This window comes from Vombatus ursinus, unplaced genomic scaffold, assembly GCF_900497805.2.
Source record: "Vombatus ursinus unplaced genomic scaffold, bare-nosed wombat genome assembly UNPS02014832.1, whole genome shotgun sequence".
In the NCBI taxonomy this organism is placed as follows: Eukaryota; Metazoa; Chordata; class Mammalia; order Diprotodontia; family Vombatidae; genus Vombatus; species Vombatus ursinus.
This window is the reverse complement of record NW_020954610.1, coordinates 51,173,750-51,186,044: the sequence shown is the minus strand read 5'-3', so window position 1 is coordinate 51,186,044 and position 12,295 is coordinate 51,173,750. Positions and strand designations below refer to the sequence as shown.

At 43.1% G+C, this 12,295-nt stretch overlaps 1 protein-coding gene across 4 annotated transcripts in view; it reads left to right on the top strand.

Annotated features, from left to right (window-relative positions):
- CIITA (class II major histocompatibility complex transactivator) overlaps positions 1 to 11,504 on the top strand; it is an 83,143-nt gene extending 71,639 nt beyond the window's left edge. For all 4 annotated transcript variants that reach the window (XM_027839180.1, XM_027839179.1, XM_027839178.1 and 1 more), the window contains 8 exons: positions 101 to 172; positions 1,961 to 2,041; positions 6,262 to 6,354; positions 6,608 to 6,694; positions 7,379 to 7,462; positions 8,592 to 8,675; positions 9,362 to 9,460; positions 9,920 to 11,504. In XM_027839180.1, coding sequence (XP_027694981.1) covers positions 101 to 172; positions 1,961 to 2,041; positions 6,262 to 6,354; positions 6,608 to 6,694; positions 7,379 to 7,462; positions 8,592 to 8,675; positions 9,362 to 9,437 — 577 coding nt within the window. In that variant the 3' untranslated portion in view covers positions 9,438 to 9,460; positions 9,920 to 11,504. The remainder of the gene's footprint in view (positions 1 to 100; positions 173 to 1,960; positions 2,042 to 6,261; positions 6,355 to 6,607; positions 6,695 to 7,378; positions 7,463 to 8,591; positions 8,676 to 9,361; positions 9,461 to 9,919) is intronic.
- The last annotated feature ends 791 nt before the right edge of the window (positions 11,505 to 12,295 follow it).

Below are 12,295 nucleotides of genomic sequence, written 5' to 3'. Positions count from 1 at the left end.
GAGGGGACTACTTACTTTCAAATCATCCTATTAGACAGCATACTCTGCTCTTAAGATCAACCCTGAGGTTGTAACATCACTCATGTCATATTCTTTGTAGCTCAGGAAATGACCCTATAGAGGCCTGTGACCCTCTTCCTGCCATCAGAGACCTGAAGAATCTTGAGTTTGCGTGAGTAACAGTTGATTGTCTTTGGGTCTCTAGCCTCCTGTGTATATTCCCATCCAACCCCAGCAGGGCCTGAACTCTGAACTCTTAGTGAGGGTGATCCACAGTGTGCCTACCACATCGTCTGTCCCATTTCCTCTTTTGACTAAGAGCATTCACTTGTAACAAAGCTGGCTAAGGTTAAGGGGCCATCTTCAATCTCTGAGTTTTTCCGGTTATGACCTTAGCACATGTTCTACCCAGCTGCACCAACTGACTTAAATTATGGCTCCGTACCAACTCCTTCAAAACAGGATACAGTGCTCAGGAGCTTTTTGCCTAAGAAAAAAGGCCGATATCAGATTGCCTCTGTGTTTCTCTAAGGGGAAAAGCCTCTGCAGGCCTGGGATGGGCCCTGTATTACATTGTTGACACCATCTATTGAAGTGTTAAAGTAATTTCCTCCTCTTCCACCTAAAAGACAAAAAGTTTAGGGGGTGGGGGTGAAGACATGTATGGTTAGTGCAGGACTAAAATTATTATAGAAAAGAGGAAATTCATGAGAAAAACCACTAAGGGCTACTTCTGTTTGAAAATTATTTTAAGCATAAAAATATTGCTGCTCTCAAGATGTCTTGTTCACCTCAGATGAGCAGCAGATGCCAGACCAAGAATGCAATATACAAGGTCCTAGGCAAAATAGAAAGCCCTAGGTGGGAGGTGGGAGGAAGGTGGAGACCAAGGGATGGTAACTCAGTTTCTTCATAAAAGCTATGTAAAGGGGAAGAGAATATTTGTAGATTCTTGTATTTTAAAGGTAAAGCTCCCCGGTGAACATTGGACATTAAAAAAAAAAAAGGCACCAGGCTCTGGGCAAGCCACTTTAATCTCTCTGGGCCTCAGTTTCCTCATCTGTAAAAATGAGGGCATTGGACTCCATGGCCTCCAAGTTTCCTTCCAGCACTTTCCTGTGATTCTACGAACTGTGGTCAGGAGACCTGGGTTCAAGCCCTACTTTCTGACACTACTAGCTTTCTGATCATGGGAGTCCCTTCACTTGAGTAAGCCTCTTGTTCATCATTTTACAGATGAGGAAATTAACACGTTTAACAAGTTGCTTAAAGTAATCTCACACAGTTGCCATGAGATAGACATTTTGGAAACTTTTAAAATGCTATATAAATATGGCCTGGAGACCCTGTGGTACAGAAGTGTTGGGGACTCTATAATGTTGTTCCATCCCATTGGAAAGAAGGCAGCACAGTCCACAGTTGCTCTGCCTATGGTCTAGCCCATTGGGGATGTGTTCAGTGGGCTCTGTGGATGTCTCTAGGTGCCTCAACTAGAAATTCAGTGTTAACAGGGAGGACTCAGGGTCACTGGCAGATGGGGCCAGGGCAAGGTGAAAAAAAATAGAGAGCAGAGGGCAAGGAAGGGTAAAGAGAGAGGCCTATGGGGATGATTATTCCATCACAGAAAATATTTCTGTTTTATTCTGAGCTTTACCTTGGAAAAGGTCTGGAGATGGAAGGACAGGACTGAGAAAAAAGGGATCAATAAATCCATCTGAGCCTTATAGCACAGAACTTGAAGAAACTGACTCTGTCAATTCAAGTTGGCACTTTCTCTGCAGTGTTAGAGAACTGCCTAGAGCACTGAGAAGTTAAGTGACTTCCCTAGGGTCCCACAGCCAGCGTCAGAGGCCATACTTGAACCCAGGTCTTCCTGACCTTTGAAGGCATTTGTCTGGTCTCTACACCATGTTGCCTCTACTAATTCTTTTGGGAACTCATCTAAGCTGTTTCCTTCCAGGCTGGGCCCAGTGTTGGGTCCCCAGAGCTTTCCAAAATTGGTTAAGATACTTGCAGCTTTTTCATCTCTTCAGCATTTGGAGTAAGTACGTTCTGCCCCTATTCTGTCCTTGACTACTACTAATAAGAATGAGGAGGAGCAAAAGGAGGAATTGATCAACAACGGCCTCATTGTGGGGAAGAGTGAGAGAGTAATACTGAGAAAAATGGCCATGGTCTGGTTTGGAACCAGAGACCAGGTATGGGGCTGGTCCTGAAGCTCCTCAACTAACTCTATTCCCATGAAGTCCTTAAGCAAATGACTTCAGCTTTCTAGGCCACTGTTGCCCCCTTGTGGTAGAGTTTTATGCCGATTTTCAGTAAAGTAATTGTGTAATCTTGACACACTCAGGTGTGGGGAATTAAAAAAAAATCAAACTGACAACCATCAAACACATCACCTGCTTGGGAAAAATGGGGTCAAAGGAAACATTTTTCCACTCTATACTGGCTTATTTCCTACTGCTGACAAACTTGTCCACGTCTCCCCTATCTCGAAAAAATCTCCACTTGATCCTTCTATCCCTAATAACTATCCACTTATATCTCTTCTGGGCTTTGTAGCTACAGTCCTTGAAAAGGCTATCTACAATAGATGCCTCCACTTTATTTACCCTCACTCTCTTCTTAACCCCTTACAATCTGACTTCCAACCTCATCGTTCTACCAAAACTGCCCTCTCCAAAGTCAGGAATGATCTCTTAGTTGCAAATCCAATGGCCTTTTCTTAGTCCTCATCCTCTGTGACCTCTCTGCAGCCTTTGTAACGGTTGATCACTCTCTTCTCCATCATACTCTTTTCTCTCTAGGTTTTTGAGACACCACTTTCTCCTGGTTCCCCTCCTACCTAAAGGACTGCTCCTTCTCTGTCTCCTTTACTGGATCCTCATCCAGATCATAGCCTCTAATCATAGGTGTCCCTCACGGTTCTGTCCTGGGCCCTCTTCTCTTCTACCTCTATGCTACTTCATTTGGTGATCTCATCAGCTGCCATGAATTTAATTACCATGTGTGTGCTGATGATTCTCAAATCCACCTTTCCTTTTCTAATGTCTCTGCTGACCTCCAATCTTGCATCTCCACCTGCCTTTCAGACATCTTGAACTGGATGTCCAATAAACAGCTTAAACTTATATGTCCATAAAACAGAGCCCATCTTTCCCCCGAAACTGCACTCCCACCCCACACGCACGCCTCCTGCCTTCTCTGCTACTGTACACGGCCACACCATCTTCCCAGTCTCTCAAGCTCACAACCTAGGAGTCATCCTAGATTCCTAACTATCTCTCATCCCCCCCCCCACTATATTTAATCTGTTGCCAAGGCCTGCCCATTTCACCTTTGCAATATCTCTCAAATATGCCCCCTTCTCTCCTTTGTTACTGCCACTACTCTAGGACAGGCTCGTCATTACTTTGTTCCTGGATTATTGCCATAGCCTGCTAGTGGGTCCAGCTGCCTCAAGTCTTTCCCCACTCCAATCCATTCTCCATTCAGCCACTAAAGTGATTTTCCCAAAACTCAGGTGCAATCATGTTACCCTGGCCTCAATTCAATAAACTCCAGAGGCTTGCTATTGTCTGTAGGAGCAAATACAAAATGTTCTGTTTGGCATTCAAAGGCCTTCATAACAGCCCTCTCCTACCTTTCTATTCTTCTTGCACCTTATTGTCCAACACATAATCTTCAATCCAGTAACATTGGCCTCTTGGCTGTTTTAAGAACAAGACACGCCATCTTTCAGCTCCAGGTATTCTCTCTGCCTGTGCCCCATGCCTACAACACAATCTCTCTCTTTTTCTCTCACTACTGACCCTCCTAGATTCCTTGAAGTCCTAACTAAAATTCCATCTTCTACAGGAAAACTTTCCTAACCCTTCTTAATTCCAGCGCTTTCTCTTTTTTCATTATTGCCTGTATATCTTTTATATAGCTTGCTTTGTACATATTTGTTTGCATATTGGTCTCCCCCCTAAGATTGTAAGCTCCTTGAGCGCAGGAACTGGTTTTTTTTTTTGCCTCTTTTTTTATCCCCAGTGCTTTTCACATAGTAAGTACTTAATAAATGTTTATAGAATGGAATATTAACATCAGCTTGACAAAAGGAATCATTAGAAATAGATTTTTTTCCTCTTAGACATTTTTCCTCACCCTCAGCTTAATTTTTTTAGCCCGGATTGGTAGACTGAGTTACTTACTAAACCCAGTTGTAGCATATTGACTGTACAGACTGTGGCAGAGTTTAATTTCCATGAATATGATCAGACACTTTTGAATAAATGATGCTCACCTGCCCGGATTCCCCAGCCCCATCTTGAGTGAGAGAAAGCCCAACTAGGGCACTATCAATGAAGCATCTGTAGAACGAATACTATGGATTTGGAATCAGAGGACTAGGTTAAACTACCTGCTCTGCTACTTAATACCTGTATGACCTTGGGCAAGTCATTTCCCATTTCTGAGCTTCAGTTCTCTAATCCTTTGAAAGGAAAGTCCCTCAAATGAAAGTCTCTCTTCCCTGTCTCTAATCATTTGTCCTAGGGAACTTGATATGAGACCGGGTTAGTTTCCTTATACATTTAGAGGCGGAAAGGATCTAGAGCAGGGCTGTGCAATCTGTGGCCCACAAGCTGCTTATGGCCTACGGGCATGCTAAAGGATTTCCAGCCACCCACAAAAAATGTAGAGGATATTTTCCTCTACGTTTTTTGTGGACTTCCCGAAATCCTTTGGTGGGCCATAAGCAGCCTGTGGGCTGCAGGTTGTGCAGGCCTGATCTAGAGAATATTTCTAGTCCAATGCCCCCATTTTACAGATGAGGAAACTGAGGTCCATAGAGTTTAAGTGACTTGCCCAAAACCACACAGGTCTTAAGTGATGGGACTGAGATTTGAGCCCAGCTTTGACTCCAAATCCAGTATACTTCCTCTGCTTTTGACTCAGATTTTCATTATAACAGAAGCCTTCAGTTCTTTAACCCCAAAGCTAAGTCACGGGAGTTCACACCTGTAGCAAACTGTTGGCAAAAGTGTTGACTGTTGGTCAAACAACCACCCTTCCACAACCTTTACTCAGCCCTTAAATCCCCTAATGAAGGGAAAATATTCTGAGTCTGGTGTCAGAGGACCTGGACTCAAATCCTAGCTCTTCAGCTTTCTCTGAAATCCTCTGGGACTCAGTTTCTTCATCTGTAAGATGAGGGAGTTGAACTAGATGCCCTTTAAGGCCCCTTCTACCTCTAAATCTGTGACTTGATGAGTTTTCCACCTCCAGACCAGGACTACAAGGAGGTAATCCATGGTCATTGGATTGTTATTGTCCTATAAACGTGACAGTGGAAAGAATGTTGCACTTAGAGGCTCGACTAGAGTTTGAATCCCAGGTGTCCCATCTACTAGCTGGATGACCTCAAGCAAATCTCTTAACGTCCCTAGACCTCAGTTTTCCCATCTGTATCCTATCTCTGTTTTTCTTTCTCCTCTCTCTCTTTCTCTCTTTCTCCTCTGTCTCTCTCTCTATCTGTGTGTGTGTGTTTGTCTTTCTATCTTTGTCTCTCTCTATCTCTGTCTCTGTCTCTCTCTCCTAGATCTGTGATTTCACTAGTATGAGAATTTCACTCTACGAATGCAGACTATCCTACAATTTTTAGTCTTAGAGAATAACCTGGGACATTGAAAGATCATGTGACTTGTCCAGAGTCACACAGCTAGAGAGTGTCATAAGTAGAACCTGAGCCCATGTGTTCCTGCCTCTGAAGCAAAGTTCTATATCCATTAAGCTGCCTCTTTTTATGGTAATAAAAAAATTAGACAACAATCAAATACATGGGCACATTTTATCCTTGCAGTATCCTTATGAGGTAGGCAGGGAAGAAATTATTGTCCTATTTTATAAAATACATAAACAGAGACTCAGAAAGGTTAAGTTACTTGCCCAAGGTCACCCAGTTAATTAGTGACGGGAAGAGTCAGAACTCAAATCAGCTTTTTTGTCACCCAGATTGGTTCTCTTTTTACTCTGTTGCAGTTATCAATCATCAAATTTATCTTTGTATTCTTGAGTGAACTTTCAGTTCCCTTTAACCCAGCTGTGTACACAAAATGAACCAGAAGCAGTAGGGGGAGAACATTATCAATCTCCAGGGGATGATGACTTATAAGAAGGAAATCCCTCCATTTCTCCTCTTGGTCTAGGCAACAGGGTCCAGGAAGGGCTCCTCTCAGAATCAAGTTGATGGTTTTTGTACTTGGTTCCTTCTTATAGCCTGGACACCCTGAATGGGAACAAGATTGGGGATGAAGGTGTATCTCAGCTCTCTGCCATCTTTCCAGAGCTGAAGGCTTTGGAAACCCTGAAGTAAGTGCCAAATCAGGCCCTTTGTCACTCTGTCTCTATCCCTAGCCTCAGGGATAAAACTAAGCTTAGTCAAAAATTTAGAGCAGAAAGTCATGTTGGTAGGGTGGAGGGTTGGTGGGAGGCTTGAAGGTGATAGAGAACCAATTTGGGCTATTCCAAATCTCCCCAGAAGCAAGAATCACACTGACCACTATTCCTGTCCTACCCTACCCTTCCTATCCATCCTCCTCCCCTCATTCTATGTTTCCTCCAGCTTGTCTCAGAATAGCATCACTGATGTGGGAGCTATGGAGTTGGCCAAGGCTCTACCAACACTGGCTACATCCCTTGTTACACTGAGGTGAGTAAGAGGCTTTTTCTGACAAATTTTGGAAAAAATTAGTAGTTTGGGTGCAAAGAGCTCTCTGTCACAGCAGCAACTTTGCACATTAGGGGCTCTAAAAGCGACAAAGTTCACTAACCTTGCATGGAGTCTTATTTGGGAGAGTAAGGTCTAAACATCCCCCAGACAAATGGTGATCTCTCTCTCACAGTCTTCCAAGAAGATCTTGTGGCCCCCTACTACTTCTTCTAGTATCTACCAACCTTTAATGCTGGAACTCTTTAAGTCTTACCAAAATCCTTCCTGCTGCAAGTATAACCTTTGATAGTTACACAACTGAATATATAGGAACAATACCTCCCACACAGCAGTGTGTGATTGATGTTAATAGTTGTGGGCAGAGTGTTTAAGACAGCATGACTAGTAATGCTCATCCTATTAAAGCAGTGCTCTATAATGAGTGTGTAGCTGTTGTTAATAACTCTGGTGGTATGAAAAATGACTCCTAACAACACTGACTCTACAACATTATAGGGTGTTGGGCTATCCTGGTGACTGGAGAGACAATGTGTTTTTCTTTTCTCCCAGCAATGGTAGTCAATGTGATAGTAAGGCACAGTGAGACAGAATTAGAGGTTCCTTCCTCTATACTGCAGGTCCCTAAGCACCCAATGGTTCCTCCTCCCCCTCTGTTTTTGGCAGCTTGTACAACAACTGTATCTGTGATACTGGAGCCGAGAACCTCGCTAGCGTGCTTCCCAACATGGTGTCCCTGAGGGTGCTGGAGTGAGTCTGGGAGAGGGGCAAGATTGGGAAGGGGAGGGGAAGTCTGAGATGAAAGGTTTGGGAGGGCTGGCTTATGCAATCTGCAGCATCTCCTATTAACACTTTGCAGAGGGCCTGTCTGTGCTATAGGGTCTCCAGAAAACCTCAACCCTAAGCTTCAAAAGGAGACAGGAGCTATAGATGCAAGCCCTTTAGTGATTATCTGCCCAAATCCCAAAATCCTTTTTGTCCCCAGTGTGGGAAGGGAAAAAAGGACTCTCAAGGGAGCCCCACACCACCTACTGACCAGCAAATACATGGTTTTATTAGGGAGCAAGAAGCACATAGTATACAGGGACTCCTGGCATGCTGGAATTAAATGAGTACCAGGTTGGAGAACTAGAGGCAGAGGCTAAAGGGGCTACCTTCCCCAAAGGAGGCTGGACAGATCCCTTGGAGGCTGTTGGGCATAATGTAAAGGGAGTCAGGCCACGGCTACTCATCTATCCCCAGGAAAGTAAAAACAATGCCAGCTCCTCTGTTGTTTTGGGGGGAGTCCTACCCTGAGCAGCCCCCTGATGTACCATGGATGTGGGGCAATGAGCATTTAGACTCCAGCCACCCAAACCTATATAATGCCCTTAGCCCAGAATTCTGCCCCTTTGGATCATAGGTAGGCCCCTGAGTTTCCATAATGTGGGGGTTTGCATGTCAGCAAATCTGGGGTGATTGCGTCCTTGATTTAGAGCTGAAAGGGATTTTAAATGAAATCTAGTCCAACCCCTTCATTTGAAAGATGACTAACCTGAACATTAAAGGAGTGACTTCCTCAGATTCACAAGCATTGGAAGTGACAGAGATGGGATTTGAATCCCAAATTCAGCATCCTTACCATGGTTTCATGCTGCTGTTAGTTTTGTTAAGAAAGGGAGCTGACTCTCAATCTACATTGTAAAGGGCGCCATAGTGTGGCTGAATGAGTCGGTGGTTTTTTTCTTACTTCTGTAAAAGCGGTTCCCTGCTCATAGGAAGTAGGTCTTGCTGGGGTAGCTGCTCCCTGGGCTCAGACCCAAGATCCAGGGTCATATTCTTTGCCATCATAACACTAAGCCCCCAAGACTAACAACAATCAATGGATTTTTCTCCACAGTGTTAAGTACAACAAGTTCACAAGGGCAGGAGCCCAGCAGCTCACAGCCAGTCTGAAGAAATGTCCACATATTGAGACACTGGCGTAAGTCCTGACAGCCTGAGGTCTGGTTGCTATATGTGGGAGAACTAATGATCCCCTAAACTAGGTAGCACTTATATACTCTTTTTAAGAAGTGTTCATATACGTAATCACATATGAGCATTCCAATAGTCTAATGAGATAGGTAATATAAGAATTACTATCCCCATTTTACAGGTGATGAAACTAAGGTTCATAGAGGTGAATTAAGTGGCCCAAGGGCACAGCTAGTCATATAACTGAGCCAGGTTTAGAGTTTAGATCTTCTCATTTCTAATAGGAATGATAATAATAGCTAGCACGTATTGCCTTTAAGGTTTGCGAAGTGCTTTATATATGTCAATGCTTCACAATAACCCTTCGTGGTAGATGGTAGTGTTATCCCCATTTTACAGATGAGGAAACTGAGGTCAAGTAACTTGTCCAGGGTCATATAGCTAGTAATTGCCTGGGGGTGGATTTGAACTCAGTTCTTCTAGACTCCAAATCCTCAACTCTATCCACTGCATTACCTAGTTTAGTACTTATTGGCATTACTATCAGGAGACTGCTAATTAAGAGTAGGTGAGATGCTTCCATTCTCCTCACTTATATCTGAAAGATGCTGCAGAAAACAAGAATCTGATAGTACCATGGGCTGTATCCCTCTTCTCTTTTTCTAACCCTTGTCTCCTGCCCTCCCTTTCCAGGATGTGGAACCCCACCATTCCTTATGGTGTTCAGGAACATTTACAACAACTGGACTCCCGAATAAGCTTGCGGTAACAGCGTATTGATTGTTCAAAAAGGTAATTGGGGAAAGACTTGGTGGTCATTAAGGTGAAGGATGGAATGTGCCGTATCCAATGGTCAGTCTTTTTTAGTCTATTTGGATTCCGTGGTGGAGAGAGGGAAGAAGTAGGAATATCAGGCTCAAAATTGTTTTCATAGGCAATTTGGAATAGACATAGAACATGGAGACTTAGGTTCAAGTCTATACCACCTAAGTCATCATTGGCAAACCAATTAGCCTCTCAGTACGTTAGTATTACGAAGTTGTTCCTTTAATCATCTATAAATGGATGATGCTGATATTTAAGCCAGTTCAGTTATGTCCTGACCTTCAATGGAATAGCCTTAACAAACTCACTCCTCAGATCTCCTACATCTGGCCCCTGTAGATACTTACTTCCCTTCACCCCAGATTCTTTAGCCATCTTCCCTCAGTCTGCTTAGTTCTCAAAACAGTCTTTTCCTTTTGCTGATAGGTACTAAGTCCAGAAGCCTTTCTGGGATTCTCAGGCTTCATCTATCCATCCATCAGACCTTCAGCTCAGGGACCCAAATCTCTACCGGAAGAGTCTAACTTGGTTGCCGTCTTGGTTTGTATCCAGACATCTCAGACTGGATAATGTTCCTCCTGATTTCCTGCCAACATAAGGCCTCTTGGCTTGGCAAAAAGTCATCAGACCAGCATCAGGGTGACAATGAAACACAGCTCCTGACTCTCTCTGATGTATTCATTTGATCTGGAAGGTGAACTAAAGGTGGCAGCATTTCCTCTTTCCTTCAGCTACCCAGGAGGCAGAGGAGGGAGGTGAGAGAAAGAGGCACTCCCTGCCTGCTTCCACGAAACTATGGATTTTGGCTGTCTAATTCTCAAAGATGCAGAGAAGCTGGTTGCACTGTGGTAACTGCACTTTGACTGTTGGACATGCCATTTTGCACTGACTTTCCTAGCTGAAGAGTTTCAAGGCAGAGAACTGGAAGCTAATGCTGGGATAACCAAGAAACACTTGAGTAATGAAGCATTATAGGTAACATTAGTAGTAGTTGCCCTGTGTAAATGTTACACTAATTGGGGGATGGGTTAAGTATTTTTTAAGGGGGATGGCTGATAGTATTTCGTCTGTAACCAAATCCACTATTTTTCAATCAGGAAGGAAAGCACAGGGATGGAAGGATGGAAGTGGGAAATGAGGATCTCATCTCAGGACAACTGGAGCAAGGAGGGATAAAGGAATTCTTAGGAACGAGGTTGGAGGGTCAAGTAAGAAAGGGCATTTCTCAGTGTAACTCACAGGATAAGCAGCTGAGTGTCATCTGACACACCTGAATGGAGAAGTGAAAAAATCTTTTTTCTGACCTGAAAGAGGGGAAATTCCTAATTCTTCTACCAGCTCTTTGACAGGATGCTGGGACAAGCATCCTCCACGTATCTCCATTGCCCAGACTGAGGAAAGTGGGGATCTCTGAGGAAAAGAGAGTGTGGCAGCTGTGTCTGATTTCCTCTTTAACATTGCTGGACTGGATGCTAATCTAGGGCTGATTTTTCCTTTGCCAAGTGATAAGATGGCAAAGAGAGAATAATATTCTCTTTGTGCCATGGGGACCCTGAAGCTGCTCTGAGAGTAAACTACATCTACACTGGAAACAAAGTGTTTTCTTGATAGATCTCAGGTCCAGGAGCATTTTTGGGATTCTCAGGCCCCATCCATTCATCAGGCCTTCCGCTCAGGGACCCAAATCCATTTTGGTAGAATCCAACTTGGCTGCCATCTTGGTTTGTGTCCAAGCATCTCAGTCTGATCAACTGGGGAATGGTTGAACAAATTCTGATATATGATTGTAATAGAATATTGTGACAAAGAAATGATGGATATGAGAAATATGGGAAAACATAAGAACTGAAGTAGAATGAAATAAACATAAGCAGGGAAACAATATGCAGTACTACAATAAAGGAAAAGAATAATAAAATGAAACTGAATGCTGTGTGATAATAATGACGAATCTTGGCCCCAGAAAAGACATCAGAAAATGTGCCTCCTTTCATTAAAAGATAGGAGAATATGGGTGTGGAATGGTGCATTTGTTTTCAGACTTGATCTCTGTGCCAGCTGGTTTTGCTTAACTTTTTCTTTATCACAAGGGGAAGACTCTTGCGGAAAAGAAGAGTGGGGGGAGAAAGTAAAGGACAGGTATATCTGGAAGTGACTAATGTAAAAACAAAATATATCAATAATTTTTTTTAATTTAACACATGACAGAACCTTACTAGCATAAGGTTCTCTGGGTTTTGCTATTTTTCTCCATTTCCAGGTCTGCTTTGCACAAGAGTCATCATTACAGATGTGTGTGTGTGTATGTATATATGTAGAGAGAAAGATACACACACATATATATTATATACACATATACATGTATATAATGTATATGTGTATATATACATACACACATATACCCACATATAACTGGCATTATGGGCCTTCTAAAAAGGATTTAGGGTTAGGTTGGAGGTATGATCTAAAGCCCATGCCCATTCTGAAGCAATTCTGAGTTGAAACAGGATCCTGAACTTCCCTGTCTTAAAGTTTTCTCCTTGAAGAGGAAGTCTAGTCTGGCCTAGTCTGTCATTGGGAGTCTAAATGATGGGCAGAACCTCCAAACTCAAACGATTCATGACCTGTGACTGTCAACATGTGTGTTGGAAGGGTGACATCTCTAGAGGAAGGTGAGTAAATATCCATAGGAAAAGGAAAAGCCTAAATTCCCACCCCCACTCTCTGAAAAGCATCTTTTCTTTTCTGGTTTTTCAAAGAAGTATGACAAAGATGCCACTTCTTTATGAGACAGCATTATAC